Below are 26,248 nucleotides of genomic sequence, written 5' to 3' on the forward strand. Positions count from 1 at the left end.
AGCCAGAGAGAGACGCCGCGTCTCAGCTCCTGCTGCGCGCGCACCCTAGCGGCGCTGGGCTGAGGCTCGGCTCTCCAGCCTTCGAGTGGGGCCGGGAGGTGCCTAGCTCGGGCGTGGGTGCGAAGGAGAAGCCGAGGCTTCGAGGCCTATCTGGAAAAACGGGGAAAGGTAGGAAAATTAATGAGATTAGATAAGTTAATTCGTTTCTAAATCATTTTTTTTTTAAATATGTGTTTTAAAAGCAACGTTTCTTTTAAAGACGCAGAAAGCGGGAAAAAGAAAGGAAAAGTTTGGAATCAAGATGGCGGCGACTCACCTCGGTTCAGAACGATAAGGCCCGGCCACACATGCACAGATTGGCCCGGCGGCACACGCCAGCAACCCGGCGTACGATTGGTCGAGCTCGAGGTCACTCTGTCGCTAATGAGCGGATAATGAGATGCTAATGAGCGGAACGTTGAAGGTTTTTGGGATACCGCGGGTGCGATTTTAGCCCGGCCGAAACGTAAATACGCTTAAAACCGTCTCGGAAGCGTAAGCTTTCTTTGGAGGTAACGCGCGCGTAGGTACGCCCTGTAACTTTCGAGCGCATACCCGACAGACGCACACGCGATGACAGACAGACAGAATGACAGACAGAAGTACCGATTTATATATATAGATAGAAGATAAAGGAATCGATCTGTCTGTCTGTCCTTCTGTCTGTCCTCGGGCGTGCGTCTGTCCGGCTATGCGCTCGAAAGTTATACAGCGTACCTACGCGCGCGTTACCTCCGAAGAAAGCTTACGCTTCCGGGACGCTCGTAAGCGTATTTACTTTTCGGTCGGACGAAAATTGTTCGCGCCTTATGCAAAAAACCTTCAAAATTAAACTCATTATCTGCTACTTAGCATTGATTGACTGACGTCAAGCTTCGACCAATCCTGTGCCGTCACGATTGACCAATCCTAAAGTACGGTCCCCTGTGTGTGTGTGGGCGTGACTAATCGTTTTCATCTCAGGGATCTGGCAGCCATTGTTTCACTGCCATTACTTCAGCTTCCAGCTCAAACTACTTTGATCATCCAGCTTTGAAAAAGTTAGTATCTCTTTTAAAAATAACATAAGATTTACCAAAAACGTTTTATAAGTACTTTCACTTTCATCTTTCAAGGTATTAAAAAGGTAGAAATGTTGCCCGGCAGCAGATTCAGAGAGGGACACAGACAGGGCCCAAAAGCCTGGGACTCGATTTAAAATGTTGCCCGGCAGCAGATTCACAGAGGGACACAGAGAGGCCCGAAAGCCTGGGACTCGATTTAAACCGCCTGGCCCAAAACAGCCCTGGCAACGCCGGGCTCCCCCCAGCTAGTATTATATATATTAATGACTTGGACTTGGGAGTACAGGGCATAATTTCAAAATTTGCAGATGACACACAATTTGGAAGTATAGTGAACAGTGAGGAGGATAGTGATAGACTTCAAGATGACAGACAGGCTGATGGAATGGGCGGACACATGGCAGATGAAATTTAATGCAGAAAAGTGTGAAGTGATATATTTTGGTAGAAAGAACATGGAGAGGCAATATAAACTGAAAAGGTACAATCCTAAAGGGGGTGCATGAACAGAGAGACCTGGGGGTATATGTGCACAAATCGTCGAAGGTGGCAGGGCAGATTGAGAGAGAGGTTAAAAAAGCATACGGGATATTGGGCTTCATAAATAGAGGCATAGCGTACAAAAGCAAGGAAGTTATGATGAACCTTTATAAAACACTGGTTTGGCCTCAACTGGAGTACTGTGTCCAATTCTGGGCACCGCACTTTAGGAAGGATGTGAAGGCCTTGGAGAGGGTGCAGAAAAGATTTACGAGAATGCTTCCAGGGATGAGGGACTTTAGATATGTAGATAGACTAGAGAAGCTGGGGTTGTTCTCCTTTGAGCAGAGAAGGTTGAGAGATTTGATAGAGGTATTCAAAATCATTTGGGTTCCAGACAGAGTAGATAGAGAGAAACTGTTCCCATTGGCGGAAGGGTCGAGAACCAGAGGACACAGATTTAAGATGATTGATTCTTTTGCCAAAGGCGATAAGAGGAAAAACATTTTTTTACGCAGCGAGTGGTTAGGATCTAGAATGCACTGCTTGAAAGGGTGGTGGAGGCAGACTCAATTGCAGCTTTCAAAAGGGAATTGGATAAGTACCTGAAGGAAAAAGATTTACAGGGCTACGGGAAAGGGCAGGGGCGGGGGGGAAATGGAACTAGCTGAAGTGTTCTTGCAGAGAGCCGACATGGGCTCGACAGGCCGTATGGCCTCCTTTTGTGCTGTAACCATTCTATGATTCTAGAGCCAGTAAAACTGAGAAACCATGTCATCTGCAAGTTGTTGTTGATGATCCCTTTAAATAGCACTGCTGGGGGGATCGTTCCTGCTGCTGAACGCTTGGTCAGTTGGTCATGATTAAAAGAGGGCGGTAAGTGGAACGGCGACGTCAAAAATGGCAGATCGGATGTCAAATGAGCTTTGCACACTCATTAATGTCACAATTAGCCTCATTTCCATTTCTCTAGCGAGTGCTGGCAATGGCAGCGCTACCAACTTGCCAAAAATTGCAGCCGCCACACGACCCGCTGGAAGCGAGTTGGCCGCCATTTTTTCATCAAAACGGCCCTTAATGGTTGGCGCTCAACCCCCGAATTTCTAGGTCCATCTGTCAAACACATTTATTGAACAGTAATAGGGCAAGCAAATTGTAACAGAAACATAACATATATTTACAATAGTTGATATATTATACTCGCTGATCATATAGCAGAAAATAATAGTTTGCAAATCTAGTGCTAAAACTGTGACTATATTTACTTTACTTTGCACATAGAATAACACATTTTCTTTCCGGCTGCGGAAGTCTCACCGTTGATTCAGTCAGATAAGCGCTTTGAAGCCACCAGATTAAACTTGAAAAGGGACTGATAAAAATCCCGACCACCTCGCGTCAGGCATTTTGTCTACATTTCCCCCTTGAAAGGGTAGCCTGGAGCGCAAACAGGGCAGCTTTCAATTGACCAGCTTTGCGTCACAATGCCTCAATTGCTGCACCTGGCGACCTTGGCGCAAACTCACCCGATTGCATTTGTAGCCACTCTGTGCCTTCACTTCACCATGCTTTGTACCAAATCAATAATGCAGCCCTTTAAACCACAGCTGCCTCTTTAAAAAGTAACAGCACTCGAGCTCCTGCAGGCAGCCTGCTGTGTGGGTGGGTGACAAAGGTCACATGCTGGCAGTTGACAAGATCAGCAAAAACAGAATGTTTTTGCCTTATTATGTTAACCGCGTGCAATTTGTGATATGCAAAACCTGAAAGCGGCCATTTATCTCTTTCGGCATATGTTCTCAATTCCCTCTTTAATACAGTGCCTATACCCCACTGGCTTAAAGGTGCACCATAGAAATTGAGGAGGAATAGAATAAGCTCCAAAACTCATATTTTTAAAAGCATTTTTACACTAGGAGATGCAGACCTCACTTTTCTTGCTGTGATACACTATGAACAGTACTTGCCCATTACTTTCACAAGTTCTTTTTAAGTGAGTGATTTGAGAGACGATGCCATTAAAAGATTGAGGAGTCAAAAAACAAAATTATGGAGCAATTGTTCAAAAATTAGTTGCAGTTACCAGATCAATATCAGCAAATAGAGAAACTAGTTTTCCTTTCTTCAAAGCAGCAGACACCTCCTACCAATTAATTCATTCAGTGGTTTTATTTTGTCCTTTTCTATTACTCTCATAGGAGATGACGAGATGAAAAAGACTAATGGGGGAAAAATTGGCTCGTGCCCCCTTTGGAGCGATAACTTCGCCGGGGCACTTCTTTTAGCGCCCTGAAACAGTTAGCACCCCCGCGCCCGAAATTCAAGGGTAGCGCCCCAGGCAGGAGGTGGGGCGCTACTGGAAGCGCGCCCCCTCCCTTTTGGGGTGCTCCCATGGAATATCGCGGTGCTACGTGCAGCAGCGCCACACGCGTCAGCACGTAGCACCGTGGTACTACAGGCCTCCCTCCCGATTAAAGGAGATGGGCCTAGCGCAGTGCGCACCGGGGCCCTGCTGGACCACCAGGAAGCGGGGTGACGGATCGCGGCCAGCGCCCCACAGCAGGAGGCCAGAGGGGGCAGGTGTTGGCAGGCGGCCCCCCAAAAAAAGGGCCGCCCGGCACCTGCCTTTTAATTATCGCCGCCCCGGCCGCAAAAACGCCCCTCTGACCTTGTCGGACATAGCGTCCGGCAGTAGGTTAGGGGGCACGAGCCAAGTTTGTGACCGGAGCACGAGCGGGGCACTGTGCACGCGATGACGTCATTGCCGGAGGCGTAGCGCCATGGGGCACTACTGGCTACCGCCGCCGCTAACCTCCCGCTGAATTTCCAGGCGCTAGGGGCGCTAACGGGAGGCGCAAAGCAACCGAAGTTTTCTCCCTTAAAGGTTCAAAACTGATCTTTATTTATAATTAGTGTCTAAATGCAACAATTAACATTTCTAGAACCAATTAATCATAAACATAATGAGAAATTACTGATATTTTTGGTTTCACTTCACTTTGCTTACTTCCTTTTCTCAGAATGGCAAGTTTAAAAAAATGCACAAAGATTAAAGACTATTTTAGGTAAAGAATCAAATTGTTCTTTCACTTCTGATATCTAGCTTGTGAACTTCTAGCCCAGACTGATCTCTATTACCTGTAAGAAATAAATTAGGGCAACTACAATCCAGTTTATAAGGACAGGGTACACAGCATGAATTCACTTAAAGTGGAGGTGCACTTCAGCTGCAGGCAATCGGAAGGCCAAGGAGAAGCTTCAAGGGCCTCTCGCTTCTCGGATGAAGCACTGGAGGTCTTGGTGGAGGAGGTCAGCAGGAGGAAGGATGTCCTCTTCCCACCAGGCAACAGGAAGATATCCTGACAAGCTGCTCGGCAGCAGTGGCAGAATGTGCCAGCATCTGGAGCATCACCCCCAGGACATGGCAGCAATGCAGGAAAACTTTTAATAACCTGACCAGGGTTGCTAAGTCCAAGTCCTGTTCACCCCTGTGCTCACTGATCTACACTGGCCACCGGTCCAGCAATGCCTCCATTTTAAAATTCTCATCCTTGTTTTCAAACCCCTCCATAGCCTCGCCTCTCCCTATCTCTGTATCTCCTCCAGTGCTACAACCCTTCGAGATCACTGAGCTCCTCCAAGTCTGCCCTCTTGCGCATCCCCGATTTTAATCACTCCACCACTGATGGCCCTACCTTCAGCTGCCTAGGCGCTAGGCTCTGGAATTCCCTCCCTAAGCCTCTCTCTCCTCCCTTAAGATGCTCCTTAATACCTGCCTCTTTGACCTGTCCTAACGTCTCCTTGTGTGGCTTGGTGTCAAATTTTGTTTGGTAATTGAAAGGGGAAAAGTAAAGAATAAAGTTAGTGTAGAGTAGTGTTGCATGACGGGGGCTTGGTTCTATACAGGCAATGGTCAAAGAAAGCAGGGTGCAACATTGCCAGACAGAATCACGGGACGTAACCACAGGGTTGCAAACGCTGCAAGAAACTAAAAATGTTCTGGTCAACAGACGTGGCGAAACAGCTGATGTCGCAAGATAGCGTATCTGTGCAGAGGGGTAACTGCAACAGGAACCACATGACTTAGGCAGCTGACGATGAGTCGGGCCACAATAGACATGGAGTTAACAATTCTCAAAATTAGGGCAAGGGTGCGCTGATAGCCACCTGGTATTAACAGGAACTAGACAAACAATCTTGTAACATACAATGTTTTAGAAGAGAGGCAGGAACAATGTATAACGCGCCACTTGGATGTATAAATAGCTGACAACTGCTATCACAATTGAGAGAAGCTTGGCTTAGACAGAAGCAGGCTGTCTCCCCACGTGTGTGAATAAAGACTGCTTGAACTCGCGATATCAGACTTGTGTTGAGTATTTAAAATTACTCCACAACAGTAATGCTCCTGTGAAGTGCCTTGGGATGTTTTACTACGTTAAAGGTGCTATATAAATGCAAGTTGATGTTGCTGTATGACTCCTAACTATAATGTTGCATTACTCTCTGCATAACACTGCACTGCCTGAAGCCCCAGCACTCATAAACCTTCCATCCCCCAATTACCAGCACTCTCCTCCATTCACTGCAGCACACTTCACTCCACCTCCTTCTCCTCCTACTCACACACTCTGCACCTTCTACTCTCCTCACTATTACTGTCTTCACACCTCTGCCACCCGTCACAAACCAGCACCACTATTCTACCTTGACATGCACACTCTCAAAGCATCTCACTTGGCTACCATGAACACTCCCCTTACTTTCTTGCAGGGCAAGCTCGTGAACAATAGTAGGAAGGGGGAGGGGTTGCTTCGTGAGGTAGAGGCTGGAGGTCATGTCCTGCAGGGTTCTTAGCTATATTTCATTCAATTCCTTCTCACTGAGATCTCCCCCTCACACATTATACCTGATAAAGTGCAGCTGCTTTCAGCAGTCACTCATCCGTCTCTATCCTCGACACTAAATACTAATCCTTGTCCCTCTCTTCCCTTTCAAGTCAAGAAAATGTACAGCAACCAGAGTCTGAGGAGCTGGAAGAAAGCACCAGCTCAGAGACTGGCATTACAAGTACTTTATAGGATAGGCTAGAGGGGGTCTTCACTGGGGGCTCCCTGAGCACCAGCGTGCATTAGATTGCACTTACACTATAACTATAGCACTGATGTGAAGCAAAGCTATTTTGCACTGACTCTACAGTTACAGTGTGAATGCAAACTAAAGCATAATGGCTTAAGTACCATTTCTCTGTAGTGCATGGCAGCAATTTGCCTAATGTCAACATAGTTCATTTCATGAGTGGAAGGTATTTTAATCACATAAAGCTCTACCACTAAGTTTTAAGATACTGTGAGTGAAATTCACCTTTGGCAGGGGCATGAAACAGGCAGTAGTGGATGGTCCGCCCATTATACATCAAGCACCCTACATTACAATAATGATTACACTTCAAAAAGTACTTCATTGGCTGTAAAGCGCTTTGGGATGTCATGAAAGGCGCTATATAAATGCAAGTTTTTCTTTCTTTCCCATGTAATCAGGAGCAGGTAGCCTGAAATTTCCCTTCCCTAGTCTAGTCTAGAAGTAGCGAGAGCAAGTTCAGCACTCTTAACTCTTAAGATCAGCTAACTCAGCACAAACCAGTATTCAAACCGGGGATCTTCTGGTTTGTGTGCGGTTGTTGTTATCAGAAACGCTACAACATGCTGCTCCTTGGAGCATGGGACATAGGTCTGCAGCTACAGCTTCTAGTTTCAATCATGCCACTGTCGGCACTTGTAGAGCAAGAGTGCTGGGCAACCATTTAAAGGCTTGCCTGAAAATTGATTCAGGTGGGCAAATGGGCACACAAGGTCCCCAACAGATTTCCAACTGCCGGTTGACAGTTTTTTCAGGCAAGAAATGGGCAGCTGGCAGATGAAAATCTACTCCAATGTCTCTCACACCAACACTGTTGTAATCCTTCCAGTAGAAGTACTATAACAACAACTTGCATTTATATAGCACCTTTAATGTAGAAAAGCATTCCAAGGTGCTTGACAGAGAAGAGAATGGACACCGAGCCAAAGTAGGGGGGTTATAAAGAGTGTCTTAAAAGATTAGAAAGAAATGGTGAGACAAAGGGGTTGGAGGGGAATTCAAAAGAGTGGAGCTTAGGTGGCTCAAAACACAGCTGCCATTGGCGGGGGAATGAGCAAGAGGTTGGAGTGAGAGGAACCAAGAATTCAGGGTGGGAGAGGGATGTAGGGCTGAAGGAAGTTACAGTGAAAGGGAAGGGTGGGGCTAATGGATAGAGTTAAACACAAGGATGGAATTTCAAATTTGAGGTATGGGGGACCAGGAACCAGAGTAGGACTTCGTGCATGAAGGACACGAGTAGCAGAGTTTTTCAATCAGCTGAAGTTTATGGAGAGTGGAGGATGGGAAGCTGGCTATGAGAGCACTGAGTACAGACATGACAAAAGCATACATGAGAGTTTCAAGGGCAAGTTGATAATTGGCATTCAGTATAGGTTTCCATGGTAACGGGCAGATGAAAACAGAGAACTTTGTAAGCAAATTAGCAAACCAGAAAAAGATTAAGGTTATTATAAAGGGGGATTTCAACTATCCATCTATAAGGTGGCCTGAAATGGGATAGCCAAGTGGGGAGGGAGGTAAATGAGAGGAATATTATAGAGACCATCAGTGAGCGCTACTTCAACATATCAAGGATGGTATCAGAGGGAAGAACTTATTAGATTTCACATCCAGTCTTCACATCCAGTCGTGAGTCCGAAATGATACGTGATCCCGATTTGGATGTAACCCTGGAAAAAGTGTGATTATTGTATCATTAGATTTAAACAAATGAGGTAACGTAAAATAAGGCATCATTTGATTTTAGTACCTAATTTCAGAAAAGCAAAATTTATAGACATGAAGAAAAATTTGGGAGGTGGTGAACTGGGGTTTGTTGCTGGGGAATCATTGTTACAATACAAAGGATTAATGGCATTTTTTTTTACATTGCAGATAGAGGTCTTGTATATCCACAGGAAAACAGGAAGAGTTAAAACTAAGATGAAGTCTCCAGTGTTGAATAGGAAGGTTCTGGAGGGATTAAACCTAAACCATGTTCTTTCGTGTTAATCTTGGCTCAGTGGTTGCACTCTCACCTCTTAGTCAGAAGGTTAGTGCCAAGGGTTGTTTAGTTGTTCCTTCCAACTGCCACACACCAGCTGACTTCATGTTAGCCTGAATAACCCTTTAAATCAGTAGCGGCATCATGACATTAACTATTGCACTGCTGGCCACAGTGGGTCACTGAAGGAATTCCTTAATGGCAAGAATAAAGTCGATGAAAGAACCTGCTCACAGCTACACTTGCTATGCTAAGGTGTCAGCCTTGTCCCAGTAATAGCATTCTCATCTTTGAGTCGGACAGTCGTGGGTTCAAGCCCCATTCCAGAGACTTGAGCGCGTGATCTAGGCTGACACTTCAGTGCAATGCTGAGGGAGTGCTACACTGTCGAAGGTACCATATTTTGGATGAGATGTTAAACCGAGGTCCCGTCTGTCCCCTCAGGTGAATGTAAAAGATCCCATGGCACTATTCTATGAAGAGCAGGGGAGTTCCCCAGGTGCCCCGGCTGTCATTTAACCCTCAACCAACATCACTAAACCGATTATCTGGTCATTATCTCATTGCTGTTCCTGTGACCTTGCTGTACGCAAATTGGCTGCCACTATTACCGACATTACAAAAGCAACTACTTAATTAGCTGTGAGGTTCTTTGGGATGTCCTAGACTGCAAAATATTTTATATAAATGCAAATTCTTTCTCTGAATGATGCAAAAACAAAATCAGGTTGTGATGAAAATAGAAAAAAAACGTAAACAGCAGCTCAAGAGATTGAAAAACAATTTTAAAAACATTGGGAAAAAGGATAGTGGAAAATAGGAGGGGCTATGGTAAGGCATTGTTTAGTTATGTCAAGACCCAGACTGTGCCTGTCAGTCCTGATTATAAATGAAGATAAAGATATATGGTTAATAAGTTAAATAGATGTTTTACATTTGTTTTCACTTATGAAGACAATAAGGCAATCCCAGATTTCTAGGATAGCCGTTTAGGTCAAATTAATAAATTGGAGCAATCTATGATAAAAAATATACATTTTTGCCCATCATGATGAACTCTGGGGGGAATTTTTCGGGGGGTCAGCAGGTGGGTTTGGTGGTGGGTCGAGTGGGAATTTTTTTTTGACAGCGGGTCGGGATCCCGCTGTCAACCCGCTGCCACGTGACTTTCCCAGATGTCGGGTCTGTCAGCGCCGAGCAGACCCAAGACGCAGCGGCAGGGGAGGCAATTCAGGTCATTATGGCCTTGTTAACAGCCCATTAAAAAGTATTTTGAACTCACCTTACCACTTTGCAAGATAACCCACAGGGTCCACGCTGCTTGGGGTGTAAAGGAAATAGCCATATTCCAAGAGATACACCATCCTATGAACGGAATTTTGACTTTATTAAAACATGAAAACTGGGTTTAAAAATCTAAAAGCCTCAATGACACAGGCTGTAAACAGAATACAGGCTTCGGAGATAAGATGAAGTGTTAACACAAAAGTTGTAAACACCACACAAGCTTTTGAAATGGGAAATTGACAATAAAACAATGGCCCTATTGAAGCAAACCATTGGCGTTTCCAGAAAGTCTGCAGTTTGGGAGAAACACAATACCATTGCCCAGTTTAAAGTGTTATAAACTAACACTCCAGGAAACAGAAACTTAGAACATTAAACAATCATATGCCTTCATAATATCACATCAAATGAAACAAGCAGACACGACGTCTGTGGTATAACCACTGAGATAGCTAGAAAACAAGTAAATACTCGGTTGAAGTGTTTTCAATTTACATGTTGTAAAAGATACCTACAGAAGGCTTTGAAAATATGACTTCAATAGATGACACCAAGCAATCACATTGTGTTTGTGTTGAACTTGGAACACATAGGAGTCACGACGTTTGCTTCCAAACAGCTGGGTGATTTTAGAATTGAATGGAAGTCTTCGATAAAAATGGCATCAAATAGATATATAAGTTAGAACCGTTTTTTATGATACATTTTGAACACCTAAACAATAGACAGGATTCTGAGAGTTGGCAGCTGAAATGACAGTAAGAACAGAAAAGAATTCAATAGAGAAATGACTAAACCACTAAAAAAAGGTATAAAAATGGAGCTTTTCAGATGGAAAGTCAGAAGTCGTTGGAAAGGGCAAGCGATTCTCAACTTCAGAGGCAGGCTCTATAAGTTTTTAGTTCTTTGAGGCTCGGGGATCGAGAGGTACTCTTAATTGATTTTGGTGGATATTCTGCATTAGAAATGTATAAATGTAACGAAGTTAAGATTTGAGAATAAGGATCTCTTGAGAATAAAAAATGTAAGCTAATTGTATTTTGAACTGTTAAAGTCATGATTGACTCATCAGCTGTTAACTGTATGTCGGCTCTTAAATAACTCTATATATTTTTAGAATTGTCTAATAGTATTTCTGTATCAAACTCGCAAACTCAATATCTGTACACTCTTTGGTGAGGAGTTGCAGATTCTGGGGGAATTTTCCGGACCCTCATAATATCCGGAAGGTTACAGTCTAGTTAAACTTATTAAAAGTGCTATCTGGAAGATGGTAACATCTTCAAGTCATTCCTTTCCTTTAGAGAGAGATAGCCTGAACCTTTAGACCCAATTAAGCATTTTATAGAATTCGGCTATCTCTAACTTTAGTTGAAGGTGAACGTCTGGGGAATACGCCTGATCTGGGGTAGCCTGAAAAGGGCTAGGACTAGTAATTATCCCTTCAGGGGATCATGTAAGGAGGTCTGAAGTTATATGACCATGGGATCATCTCATTACTTGACAGCTGCAAATGTGCTATAAAAGCTCCCATCTTACAGCTGTTCACTTTCCAAGCTCAGAAGCTGTTGCTTACTGCATTTGGAAGACAGATGGAGCTTTATGCAGGTTGCAAGTGTTTGGAGCAAACTCTCTATCCCGTGTCACTCATTGGAACAACCTCTCTCAATTGACAGCTCACTTCTGTCATCTCAACCGCACCTGCCATCCATTCCACCAACATGGGTGCCCTTGAAACTCTCTCACCTTGGTCCTCAGAAACCCACCACGATCAGCCCCAACACCAGCAGCCCCAACAACAATCACAACGTTCTCTGCAATCAACTGATGCTGCACAGGACAGAGATCATCAACATCCAACAACAATACTGCCCGGGACCCCAGGGATGGCCTCACCATGACCAGATTTACTTCACTCGACGCTGTACACCCTGGCTACCACATGATGCACCAGGTTGGCTCCACCAAACACCAACACCATAAAGTATCAGTACAATGCCCAAGCCATTCCTTTCACACTCATCACCATTGCGGGGGGGGGGGGGGTACCGTTATGTCTCACCATTAACTGCAACTCACTAAGCCACCTTCAAAGTTGCACACAGATCTGTCCAAGAACGCAAAGGTGTTGAAAATAAAGGTTTCAATGTTTGACACCACATTAACAGAAACTTTACATGAACATTGGCTAAAACACCCAAGTGCCTACCCTTGTGTGTTGTTAGTTGGCATGATTGGGCTAGGATGAGGGCAAGTGTGAGGGGTGGCTAGTGAGATGGGGAAATAATAATGTAGATAGAGAGGGATGGGTGGAGGTGCAAGGTAAGTTGGTGTGAGTAAGGATGTGCAGGAGTAGAGTAGGGAAGGCAGAGTGATGGGGATGTGAGGAGTGGCACAACAGGATGAGGTTAAGTGTGGCGTTGCAGTAACGTTTTGTGATCTACTGAGATCATTGAAGGGTTTGCGCCACTGCAGCCTGGTCGTCCTGACGACATCCCTGCTTGTGTCCTCCTGTGCAATGTGCAACCAGGCTGCATTGGTCTCCCGTGTAGGTCTCTTCCGCCCATTGGAAGGGAAGAGAACCTCCCTGCGTGCTATGACTCCCTCCATAAGCATATGGAGGGAGTCATGGGAGCGCCTGGGTGCAGCCGTGCACCTCTGTGCAGTGCTCGTCAGTGTTTGCAACACCTCAATGCTGCAGAACACAGACAGCACAACCGTCAAAATTAATTTGCGCATGGTCCCTTTAAGGAAACTGGCTGATGACATGTCATCAAATAGTGTCATCAGACCCGCTTCCTTCAATTGGCCGGCAAACGTGCTGGGCAGGCTTCACAAGCCCAATCAACGTAAAATCATTTTACACAGTGGGCTGTAGCCAGCAGTGGTGTCGGGACCCGCACGGACACGCCGAGGTTGGGGAAATCGTGGCCTTTATTGTTGGCTACAGTACACAAAGTTGTACTTAGTTGTTTTGAGGGGATTTGTCAACCTGCATAGAACATACATTAGAGTGGGATATGAAAGGGCCTCTTCAAATGCATTATTTCTGAGAAGAACTACTTGAAACACTTCTATTTAGAAGTCATTCTATTCAATTTAGTCAAGCTTGACAAGTACAGACAAGCTGGCTGAAAGGTGTCTTTGAACTTTACTGTAAATGGCATATGTATTTGTGTGGTAAAACATCCCATGTAAATGACAACCTGCGAATGGCTGTTAATCTAATCTAATTATGAGACATACAGTTGTCTACTTGTTTCAGTACATCTTCAAAGGATTTTGAATGATATAAATGACTGTGCCAGTCAGCAGTCAGCCTAAACCCGGCAGAGACACCGAGCTAAATCAGTGGCTCCATTGTGGCATTTTGCCAAACAAGAAGTGAGTGACTGTGTTTCAAGAATTAATTTTACGTTGAGATAGCACAGAAGAAATGCCTGTGTTGTTTTAACAGTGAAGAGAACAGTGGAGCTTGTAATTGCTGTAAATATACTCCATGTATTGAACAGTGTTCATTCACCCATTTAGTAATATTATTATTATATAAACTTGTCTGTTGGTTTGTGGCAGGAATCCTGTGGTGGCATGTGATGTATTCCAGTAAGCCAAAACATCTCACTACATTTACCTAGATACTGGGAAGGTAAAGGCACAGTCTGGTTCATAAGGAATGTGAGGTCTGCTTATGGGAGTGATCATTAATTTTGAACCCAAGTAAAATATCCACTGTGAAAACCCAAAAATGGAACACCAATATTTTACCTGGTGTCAGCAAAAGTTAATGGATTTAAGTTGGATAGTTGCTGCAGGACCTGATTCAAGGCATCCTCACAGAAACAAAGGTCATATGCAAAACACTGGTTGATATTTCTATTGTGATTTGGAATGGTTCTTGGGGATTGGATGGTGGCTCGTGTTACTTAAAACATGAAAAAAAAATCAGGCCTTGGCAACGACAGGCTAGTGAGCCAAATTCAGCCGTAAGGAACACAGGAACTCTACGAGATACTATAAACAAACACCTGCAGAATACTGCAATAATTAGGCATACCCATTAAGAGATGTGGGTTATAAGAAGTTGGCAATAAGGTGGAGATTAATAAATAGCAAGCTCATTTAAATAAGTTATCTGACTGAACCTATAAAAGGGCAAATGTCACTTAATGTGAAGTGTTGAGTTATGCACATGGAGCCAGGAAATTTAATGCACTGTCTATTCTTTGCATGCATGCCCATTAAAAGTAACAACAGGAAAGTGATTTGGGGCAATCATGTGAGTTGTCACAAGAACTGTCAAGTAGCTTTAGGGAAAGCAAGTCGGGTCCAGCATATTCAGCTAAGTAAAAGAACAAAACTAAAACACAACACTTCAATTATCCCAACAGAAAATGCTGGAAACACTGAGCAGGTCAGGCAGCGTCAATGAGAGAGAAACAGAGTCAACATTTTGAGTCGGGGACGGAAAAAGGTTAGAGAAGAGACATTTTTAAGCAGGGGCAGGGAGGAGGGGAGGAAACAACAAAAGGGAAGGTCTGTGATAGGATGGAAGGCAGGAGAAATTGACTGACAAAAGGGATGATGGTGCAAGGCAAAAGCAAATGGTAATGGGACAAGTTAAGAAACAGAAGATGACTCTAGATGAGGTGTGAATGATGATGGCAGCATCATTAACAGCTACCATGTGAGAAAACAAGAGAAAAAATATAAAGAAATACAGGGGCCGAGGTTATAGTCTGAAATTGTTGAACTCGATGTTGAGTCCAGAAGGCTGTAAAGTGCCTAATAGAAAGATGAGGTGCTGTTCCTCGGGCTTACGTTGAGCTTCGTTGGAACAGTGTAAGAGGCCGAGGACGGAGAGATCAGAGTGGGAGTGGAGGGGAGAATTAAAGTGGCAGGCGACTAGAAGCTCGGGGTCACGCTTGTTCTTTTCTCCCCTCCTCCCTGCCCCTGCTTAAAAATCCTCTTCTCTAACCTTTTCCAGTTCTGACGAAGGGTCCCCTACTCGAAATGTCGACTCTGTTTCTCTCTCCTCGATGCTGCCTGACCTGCTGAGTGTTTCCAGTATTTCCTGTTGTTATTTCAGATTTCCAGCTTCTGCAGTATTTTGCTATTACTTCAATTATACAAAGCTTTGGTAGATCTACACTTGGAGAACAGCATTCAATTTCGGTCACTCATATATGTTTATAAAAATTGAGTATGCAGAAGAAGGGAACACTTATGATAGCTAAAGTTAGGTCTCTTTGTTACAACCATTGTTTAGAGAACTAGGGCTATTCATTTTGATAAATGTAAGCATATGGGTGATGACTGAGGTTTTCATAATTATGAAAAGATTGGATATAATGGATTTGCACAAGATATTCAAAATGGAAAGTCATGGTAGGAGTAGACATGCTTATTAAAAAGTAGGCAAAGTGTCATGTTAGTTCCCAGGAGATTTCTTTCACTTTAGTAAGTTGTTGCCCTCAGGAACAACCTGCCAGATGTGATAAGTAGGATACATTAAAATTTCTTAAGAAGGGACTTGTCAGGACTTTGAGTGAGAAGAAAGTTGTAGGGTATTGGCGAGGATGGTTATGAGTTAGATAAGTTCATGATCTCCTGGAGCTTGCTTGAATGTTTTATAGAATCAGGGAGAAATTTCTCAGGCCATGATTTTGCTGACCTCGGCGGGTCGGTGGTGGATCCCGACCCCACTACAGTCTCCATCCCGGCCTCTGAAATGAATTTCCCGATTGGGCTTGTTAAGTACGTCCAGTGCTTTTCACGGCCAATTAGAGGAAGCGGGTCTGGTGACGTCATTTGATGATGCGTCATCAGCCTGTTTCCTTAAAGGGACCATGGCCAACTTTCATTTGACAGTTCTGCTGTCTGTGTTCTACAGCACTGAGGTGCTGCAAACACTGACAAGCACTGCACAGAGGTGCAGGGCTGCACCCAGGCTCTCCCATGACTCCCTCCATATGCTTTTATCGTGTGTCGGGTCTGCTCAGCATATGGCGGCGGGTTCACAGGGGAGTCCAAAGATGTGCGGGTTAGGTTGATTGGCTATGATAAATTGACCCTTAGTGTTAGGGGATTAAATACGTGGGGTTACGGGGATAGGGTGGGATATGTGTTGGTGTACGGGTTACGGGGATCAGGTGGGATATGTGTCGGTGCAGGCTCGATGGGCCGAAATGGCCTCTATCTGCACTGTGGGGTTTCTGTGATTCCCGACCTGCTGGGGAAAAAAAACTTTCCCAGCCGACCCACCACCGATCACGCCCACTGACCCCCCGCAAAATCCAGCCCTCAGAGTTTACCTGGAATTGGCCACAGTTTTTTCCCCTGGGTTTTTGGGTCTTCTCCAGGAGTCAGCATTGAGAGGCTGGGGAGACCAGTGCAGGAGGTCACACTATCCCTCGACAGGATGAGCAGTGATGGGTTCGATGGTCTTTTCTCACAGTTCTTTTTGTATGTTTATAAATGAAGGGGGTTTGTCACCTTTTGCGGAGGGATGGCAGTCGGAAGAGAGTCTTAGCTTTTTTGTTGCAATGATGACGCGTTACATTATTGCCTTCTGTATGGATCATTCCAAGAGAAAAAAAGGTTTGTCCCTTCACTTCAGCATGACACACTTATTAAAACAAAATTATTTTTCCCCACACACTATGCCAACCATCCTCTGGCTGAGTGAAATGCCAGTTGGTGGGTAGTTTGGTGCTGTGAACTGGGTTGAGAACTCATTTTACATTTCATCACATCAGTCTGGGCTGGATTCAAACATAAATACCAGTGGATAAAAGACAGTGGGCTAAACTGCTGTGCCTCCTTGTCACCATCAATAACCCACAGGTCAGGTATTGTACTCCATTTTACCCACCCTCAGGGGTACATCCCCCCACTGCCCAAAAGCAAAATACTGCAGTTGCTGGAAATCTGAAATAAAAACAGAAAATGCTGGAAATACTCAGCAGGTCAGGCAGCATCTGAGGAGAGAGAAACAGAGTTAATGGCCCAGAAATTCGGGTCTCCACGGGTGAGTACGCACGGGTACTCACCCGTAGGCCCAATGGAGTGCCGGTTTCCTGCATGCACTGCGCATGCGCGGGAAACCAGCACTTCCGTTCCTCTGAACGAAGGGGTTCAGAGGTCGAACACGTGCGCAGGAGGGGCTGCGCGTGCGCATCGAACTTCGGTCTTTTTTTACAGGTTTTCCCGGGAACGTAAGCCTGCAGAATTTAGAAATGTAAAAAGCAGGCATAAGGCCTGCTTTTTACAAGGTAAGTGGTGAATTAATTAAAATTGAAACGTTTTTTCCACAGGTTTATTATTTTTAAATACTTTAAAGCAAGGTAAGTTTATTTTTAGCCCCGTTAGAAAACAACATTATTTTATTTAAAAATTTAAATTATTGTTTAAAATAGTTACTTCATGTAATTTATAGTTTATTTTTTTAAATGTGATTTAAAAAAATGTATTTGAAGATTTAGTGCTATTTTGGGGCCGTAGTATTTATAAGTCTTGACAGCACTTCCTGTCAGACTTATGAATGGAGCATTCCCTGCTCCGATTGGCTCCCCATGGCCCACGTGATCCCAGGGGACGCATCGAACTAACTGCGCCCCTGGGATACGCAAGCACTGCACGCCGGCAGCTGGACCAGGCCCCGGATCGGAATTCCACGGGGGCTCACAGCTCAACGGCTGGCGTGCAAGATAAGTGCAGGTCGGGGGCTTGCACCCGCGGGAAGCCCCCGACCCGAATTTCTGGGCCAATGTTTCAGGTCGATGACCTTTCATCAGAACTCCCCCACTGCACCATTTCCATTTCTCCCGCCAGCCATCTCTGTAGTTTCTGAATGGCATTGCCAATTTAGTACAAAATTAGGACAGTTTTATTCTGTTGGCCCACACCCATTAGGAACTAATCAATCTTGTATCTCATAGAAGCTATGCAGCCTTGAAGTAAAGCACCTTCACCCCATCAATCTGGGCTGGATTCCAAGTTAAATTGCAGAAGTGAAGGCACAATTGCAGAAGTGAAGGCACATACATTTATTAAGTTATTGCCAAGACACAGAAAAAGAAACATTATAAAACATGGACAGAATGTATGCCTATAAAATGTGGACTGAATTATGTCTGCATGCCGTTGTCCAGGCACTGTCACTGGTGCCAGTAAAAAAATGTGGCACCTGCCAACTGAAAAGTCAGCCCATCCGTTTTTAGTTCAGATGAATCTACAACTTGAAATTATAGATTAATTCCAGATCTAAAGCTTTTCTGAAACATCAAAAAAAATTAAATAAGAATAGCATCTTACAATAGAATTGCAACAGCACACTCTCTGACTATAATCTATTTAATATCTTGGTATTTTTTTTAAGAGATGCACACAACCTACACAGAGACTGCAAGTTTCAGAGACTGGAGCTTAGATTTCCCAACCAGCAACATTTAAATGTGGTGTTAACTGATTTATTTTAAAGAAGTTAACATTAGCATTAAAGTAATGCCAGTTAGATAATCTACTCTCTACTTTTGCACTCACCGTACAACTGATGTTAACCTGTTTTCTTAGATTGTTGATAACCTATGTACCAGCGTGTGACAATCTCAGAATATTCAGAAAACAATATATTACCTATATATTGGACATTACAACTGCATTGTTTATGGCCTCCTCATTAACCCTTAGCATATCATGGGTGAGTTATCTTGTTGAAATATGATGGCAGTATTAATGCAGGATTGCGGTACCTCGTCTAGTATTAGTAGGGCCCCATCTGATGTGGAAATCACATCAAGATGCATCTCCTCATATCTAGGCATTAACGAAATGAAAAAATAAGCTTTTAGAACTAATGTTCAGCTAAGCAGAGGCCAATATTTTCAGTGTTGTTCTCATCTCCAAAATGGAGGACAGAAAGAAAGGTAATTGAGTTCGTTTAATTTTTTTCTTTAAATAGAATAGTTTAGATTGTATTGGACAGGATCAAAGGGTAAATATTAGAGAGAAGAGAGAAAAAGAAATAGTGAAAAGGAAAAGAGAAAACAAAAAAAGGTGAAAATATGTCTTAAAAATTTTATTTAAAATTTGTAGCTTTAATATTTGATATTAAAAGAATCAAACTATTCCTGACCACTGTGCAGACTTATATTAATATGTTTCAGTGTTACACTGTGTGAGCTGAACAGCCAGTCCAGGAATACTGGAATTTTCCAGCAGGTTAATCAGGATATTATTATACATCCTCTTTGGAATGGGTCGCTCACGTCCCTTTCTTGTGGCTGCAAAAGATACTCATGCAGAGAAGATCTACAGTATTCCACAAGGCAAACGGTTACATTTAAATAAGGAGGAAGGTTTTGAGAATGGACCCACACCTAGAAAGCCAGCTTCTCTGTTCTCTCTTACAAGTGCTGCCTGACCTGCTGAGTGTTTGCAGCATTTTCCGTTTTGGTATTAAATAGCGACAGCCTTCATCACTGTGGAAGCAGGCATTACATATTTCTTCACAATGTCATGATGAACATGACATACCACAACACAGTGCTGTTTACACCCTTGGAGGGTGACTTCAACTTTGGCAGTGACGCAAAATCAGTGGTAGCGGCTCAGGAGCCTGTTATGCACTCTGCCCGAATTTCCTGTGCAGTGAAGTCAACAGGAAGGAAAATCATGTGGGGCATATAACAGGCGGCCAAACTGCTACTGCCCGTTCTGCACCCCCACTGAAATTGAGTTTTACTCTCCTTGTTCTTTCGCAAATGAAAAAACTGCCAATAGTTTTACAGGAAATCATTCCTTCTTTAAAACCGTTAAAGAATCTATTGCATTGCAGTTTCTCAGATATTTACTAAATTTTCTGCAATGTTTAGGAGTACTTTCAACATGTTCATAACCCAAATGTAGCAATGTCACACCAATTTCCATCTACATTTTTTTTAAACTGTAATGTGCTGCAAATAGCCAGAGAAAATGTTTCCAAAATAGCACACTTAAAGTGTTGTACACTGTTCCGTACCTTGTGTACTTCAGAAGAGTGGGTCTGGCTTCATCCATAGTTGTTTTCATTGATCCTGTTTAACTCTCCAGACAGCCTAAGCTTACAGGAATCCCCTTATTTATATCTCCAGAAGCTGGACAGCAAACCAGCAACGGCTTAAACCAGCAGAGAAAATGGCTTGCAGGAGGCGCCTTGTATAATAATTGATACCCATGAATCATCAGCTCTATGGGGGGGGGGGGGGTGCGGGAGGAGGAAGAGAGAAAATGGGTAGGAAAATTGCGGATGAAGTAAAATCAATTTATTTCCTTTTCAGCACTAAATGCAGCACTAAAGGCCTATTGTTAATATCTAACAGCACAGGATGGAAGCTTAATCTGACTGGCGAGTGCTATTAAAACGGGTGCAAAAAGCTGCAGCTAATGGAGCCTAAATCTGCATGCAGACAAAGCACGCTAGTGTTTATGCTACGTTGTTGAATTGCAAATGTGGAACCCCAAGGTCGACCTTGAAGAAGTTTGCTATGTTGCACAGGGAGATCTGAAAAAGGATGCAAACGGAAAAAGTATAGGCATGGCCCATCTCTATTCAATGGAATAACAAAAGGACTGAATCACATTACTACTTCTTCCCATTTCAGTGTTTCAGGATGTAACAGCACCCCATCTTCAGCTAAGTAGAAATGTGAACTGACTATAGAAAATGGTTGTGTTCACGCGGTCAGTTTCAGTATTGGCAATCACACCGCCTCATAAATCAGGAGACAAGCTCTTAAAAATCATGAGATTTGGTATAGAAATCATGAGTTGCTATTTTTTCCCCGACCCCTCGCTGACCCTTGCTCCTGATCAGGAAGCTCATCCGCAACCTTTTCTCCTGAACAGGAAGCGTATTTAGCTGTCGCTAACTGATTACTGACATAAGAACATAAGAAATAGGAGCAGAAGTAGGACAAGGGCAGCAGGTGCATGGGAACACCATCACCTCCAGGTTCCCCTCCAAGTGCCACACCAACATGACTTGGAAATATATCGCTGGGTCAAAATCCTGGAACTCCCTCCCTAACAGCATTGTGGGAGTACCTTCACCACATAGACTGCAGCGGTTCAAGAAGGCAGCTCATCACCACCTTCTCAAGGGCAATTAGGGATGGGCAATAAATGCTGGTCTTGCCAGCGATGCCCACACCCCAGGAATGAATTTAAAAAAGTAAATTATGGGGTGCTCTGCAACATCTTTTTTTGTTGTCCTTTATAAAAAAATATAAGCTAATTATTTCACAAGGGCACACATTAATGTAAATCACATTTATTTTAATTAGAAAAAATTTATGGAGAAGATTCTTGATCATGTTGAGACTGAAAACTTTGTATATCTTCTTTTAATGGCTTACTGAACTTATTAGCCATAAATGCCAGGAAGTTGTCATGTTTTTCTAATTTGATGTCAGGATGTGGGCAACACTGACAGGTCTGCATTTAATGCCCATCCCCAGCTGCCCTGAGAAGGGAGTGATGATTATTTTGTAACTGAGCAGCTTGCTAGGCCACTTCTAGGCTGCATTAAAAGTTAACCAACCATATATTGTGGGACTTGAGTCACTTGTAGGCCAGACCAGACAGAGGGGGCAGCTAATTTCAGCCAAAGCAGCAGCGAGGAGCTAAAATGAACCCGGTTCCTGCCCACCCCTGTTGGAAGTGCCAATGTATGGATTGTGGATGTTGAGCGAGGACAGAATCCAGATCAGTTTTGATGCCCTCCACCCACCCCACACTTACCATTCAAGGATCATACATGAATAATTGCCATTCGGTGAGATAACAGAAAGCAGAGGGGAGAAAAAACAGCTTGAGAAAATTGTCAAGATATTACAGATAATATGGTGAAGGGGAAGGAAACTGCTGTCCCGATTTACCTGCCACTGCGTGACAATTAATGGTTTTGCATGTTGCTGCAGCAGAAGCTGTACCAATGTTCATATTCAACTGATACCAGTAACTCATTCAAAATACATATCTTGTATATCTCATGAAAACTCTCGGGCTACCGCATTTAATATCACCTTTTCTCTGTAAGTTGTACTTTAGTGTTCAGCTGCCATTCAGCATTTGTTGACAAAAATCACCCGGCCCGGCCCTCTTCCCCTCAGATCCGTTTCTTAATGAATTGGACTAGGCCTTTCTTTCTTCAATACCACAGCGTCAGTTTCCACATGTACGCTGACGACACCCAGCTCCACCTCACCATCACTTCTTTCGACACTCCACAGTCTCTAAATTGTCAGACTGCTTGATTGACATCCAGTTCTGCATGAGCAAAAATTTTCTCCAATTAAATATCAGGAAGGCCGAAGCCACTGTTTTCGGTCCCTGCCACAAACTCAGTTCCCTAGCCACTGACTCCATCCCTCTCCCCAACATCTGTCTGATGCTGAACCACACTATTTGCAACCTTGGTGTCATATTTGACCTTGAAATGAGCTTCCGACCACACATCCGCAGCATAACTAAGACCGCCTATTTCCACCTCCGTAACATCACCCGTCTCCGCCCTTGCCTCAGCTCATCCACTGCCGAAACCCTTATCCATGCCTTTATTACTTCTAGACTTGACTATTCCAATGCACTCTTGGCTGGTCTCCCACGTTCTACCCTAAATAAACTTGAGGTCATCCAAAACTTGGTTGCCTGTGTCCTAACTCGCACCAAGTCCCATTCACCCATCACCCCTGTGCTCACTGACCTACATTGGCTCCCAGTTAAGCAATGCCTCGATTTCAAAATTCTCATCCTTGTGTCCAAATCTCTCCATGGCCTCACCCTTCCCTATCTCTAATCTCCTCCAGCCTCACAATGCCCCCCACCCCCCAGAGATACCTGCGCTCCTCTAATTCTGTCCTCTTAAGTATCCCTGATTATAATCGCTCACCATTGGTGGCCGTGCCTTCTGTTGTCTAGGCCCTAAGCTCTGGAATTCCTTGCCTAAATCTTTCCGCCTCTCTACCTCTCTTTCCTCCTTTAAGATGCTCCTTAAAACCTATCTCTTTGACCAAGCTTTTGGTCATCTGCCCTAATAATTCCTTATGTGGCTCGGTGTCAAATTTTGGGTCTTATAATACTCATGGGACGTTTTACTACGTTAAAGGCGCTATATAAATACAAGTTGTTGTTGTTGTAAATTCTCTAGAGTTTAGAAGAACGAGAGGTCATTTAATTGAAACATACAAAATTCTTAAGGGGCTTGACAGGTTAGATGCTGGGAGGATGTTTCCCCTGGCTGAGGAGTCTAAAACTTGGGGTCACAGTCTCAGAATAAGGAATCAGCCATTTAGGACCGAGAAGAGGAGAAATTCCTTCACTCAAAGGGTTGTGAATCTTTGGAATTCTCTACCCCAGAGAGCTGTGGATGCTTGGTCGTTGAGTATATTCAAGACAGAGATCGATAGATTTTTGGATACCAATGGAATCAAGGGATAGGACGGGAAAGTGCAGTTGAGGCAGAAGGTCAGCCATGATCTTACTGAATGGCGGAGTAGGCTTGAAGGGCCGAATGGCCTACTCTTGCTCCAATTTCTTATGTTCTTATATTCTTATGTATCAGCTTTTTTGAAGCTGTCAGTCAGCTTTTTCTAGTTTCTAGGTTTGTATGTATGGTTCTTATTTGTATACAAGTTAACCATACCACTGTGCATTACACAGGTCTTATTCCAATATACCAGCACATCTACATCAACGCTCCTATCAGGAATCACATCAGAAGCAACTGTTGCTCCCACTGCTACGAGATGGCTGTTTTATATATACTTCAAACATTCATTTCATCAGCCACCATTGAGAATTACCATCACCGGTGGGAGATTTTGTGTTTATTTGTCCTAGATTTCCTAAGTTTGTTATTTCTAGAAAAATTGTGTTTTAAAAGAAATGATGAGGAAATCTTTCCTCATGGTCAATATCATCCAGAAGAGTTCCCCATTCTAAGCCAATCCCCAATCTCATGTACAAGTTCAGACGATATTTAGATACTGATATACAGACAGACAAAGTAACTAATCGGCAAGTACTCAGACACACACTTACTCCAGTTATATGTCACTTTGTAAAATGATCAGCCCTTAAATTAATTCTCGAATTGCAGTATATCCTTAATGAAGGACAGCAAACTGGAAAAAAGTGAAACCAAATTGGTTCCTGTGCAACTTGCTAAGTCTCTGGTCACAAAATAGCCGCAAGCCAGTTTCAGTTGTGGAACTCATCTCCCAGAAAAAAAACACAGAATGACACATATAATGCGTTAAAACCATGAATGCTAGAAAAACAGAACATGCTGGAAATACATAATGGTCAGTCAGCATCTAAATGAGAAAGACAGACTAATGTTTTGAGCAGTGGTTAAAGTGGAAGCTAAGGGGGTGCTCCAGCATCAGCCATTTTATGGCTTCTCAATGAGATTGTCACTGTAGTGCCAATTAGTGCTGGATTTGGCATAGTTTATGTTGTGAGCCCAACCTCAAGACCCTTACAGCCAATAGGTAGAGGAGACTTTATACCATCGGTGTGAGCTGTATTGGAGCACAAGTTCCAAAGGTAAAATGTTAGGGCTAAAAAATTGAGTAGGCCCGAAAATGGGCAAGGGCTCTCAATGCGTGATCTGCCCGCGCCCATTGAAAGTAGTGCAATCAGCATGTGACAGTCTGGTGAGCCTTTGTTGCACTCCCTCTATGACAAATATATCCTTCCACAGGTAAAGAGACCAAAACTGTACACAATACTCCAGGTGTGGTCTCACCAGGGCCCTATATAATTGCAAAAGTAAGACGTCTTTACTTTTATACTCAAATCCTCTTGTAATAAAGGCCAACGTACCATTTACTTTCCTAATTGCTTGCTGTACCTGCACGTTAACTTTCAGTGATTCGTGTACAAAGACACCCAGGTCCCTCTGAACACCAACATTTCCTAATCTCTCACCATTTAAAAAATACTCTACTTTTCCTACCAAAGTGGATAACTTCACATTTCTCCACATTATATTCCATTTGCCATGTTCTTGCCCACTCGCTTAGCTTGTCTATATCCCCTTGAAGCCTCTGCATCCTCCTCACAACTTACATTCCCAATCAGCTTTGTATCATCAGCAAACTTGGATTTATTACATTTGGTCCCCTCATCCAAATCATTGATATAGATTGTGAATAGCTGAGGCCCAAGCACTGATCCTTGCGGTACCCCACTAGTTACAGCCTGCCAACTTGAAAATAGCCCAGTTATTCCTAATCTGTTTTCTGTCCGTTAACCAATCCTCAATCCATATTACCCCCCAATCCCACGAGCCCTAATTTTGTTTAATAGCCTCTCTCTGTTTAGAGAGAAGACAATGAAGTCCCTTCTCCTAGCTTACAGATGCAGCGATGGATGGCGAACTGTGCGATGTTTGCTATGTCGCCTGTTCCAGCTTGGAATGATCTGGTGGCGAAAAAAATTCAGGGTCACAATGACCTTGTGGGCAACTGGCAGAGCCGTCATCGCCTTGCTCTGAGGCTGCAGGTCTGGTTCCAACAGCTGGCAGAGTTCTGTGACCTCCTTGGTGAAGCAGAACTGCCGAACACCCTGCTCCTAGCTGAGGTGCAGGTGGGAGACGTGCTCCCCGAAGACCCTAGGTGGGTAAAGGCCTCCTGCCGAGAGCCCTCATCCCCCTCCTCCCTCTGCGAGCAGCTTGTCTTCTTTGCTGCCTCTGCTCCATCTCCCTGTCATGCTGCAGCGCAAGAGGGACTGCAACTAGAGCCCCATGACTGGGAGCAATTGTGTACTCAGAGGCCTTCACGTAGCAGCCAACACCTTCCCAACATCCAGCAGCATGCCCTGCAGTGGGCCAGGAGGCAATGTTTCCACTAAACTGCGCGGCTGCGTAGCTACACGCCAGTCTGGAGGTTCCGCGCAGGCTCATCGGTTTTTCAATGGAAATAACCGCGCATGTGCGAAAATTTGAATGGGCCGCGCAGCCAGTTAAAGGGGCCGCACATGAATAAAGATTACAGGGAGCATTGCCAGGAGGCCCTCAGTAAAAAGGCAATGGGAGCAGATAGCCGTGGAGGTTACTGGCAGGAATCTAGCTCCACGGATCTGGATGCAATACCGCAAGAGGTTCAATGACCTCACATGAGTGGTCAAGGTCAATGAATGCATCTTCAAAAGCCATATCCTACCAACTGCACCACTAACTTCAGACACTCAATTCACAACACCCCCATCACTC

At 44.0% G+C, this 26,248-nt stretch overlaps 1 protein-coding gene across 11 annotated transcripts in view; it reads right to left on the minus strand.

Moving 5' to 3' along the window:
- LOC147115929 (beta-galactoside alpha-2,6-sialyltransferase 1-like) overlaps nt 1-26,248 on the minus strand; it is a 232,320-nt gene that overhangs the window by 110,265 nt on the left and 95,807 nt on the right. For 5 of the 11 annotated variants that reach the window (XR_015078716.1, XR_015078715.1, XM_085990576.1 and 2 more), the window contains exons 2-3: nt 16,305-16,561; nt 9,989-10,071 (exon numbers count right to left, since the gene is read on the minus strand). The exons of 3 other annotated variants lie outside the window; for them this stretch is intronic. Coding sequence is in view for 5 of the 8 variants with exons in the window: in XM_085990576.1 (XP_085846702.1) it covers nt 9,989-10,071; nt 16,305-16,362 (141 nt within the window). In the remaining 3 variants the exon portion in view is untranslated. Of the gene's footprint in view, nt 1-9,988; nt 10,072-16,304; nt 16,562-20,011; nt 20,162-26,248 lie in introns of those variants that run through there. 3 more of the 11 variants (XM_085990577.1, XM_085990571.1, XM_085990578.1) reach the window with 2 other exon arrangements.

Source organism: Somniosus microcephalus, chromosome 6 (assembly GCF_052327205.1).
Source record: "Somniosus microcephalus isolate GS21.2 chromosome 6, FLI_Smic_1.0, whole genome shotgun sequence".
Taxonomy (NCBI): domain Eukaryota; kingdom Metazoa; phylum Chordata; class Chondrichthyes; order Squaliformes; family Somniosidae; genus Somniosus; species Somniosus microcephalus.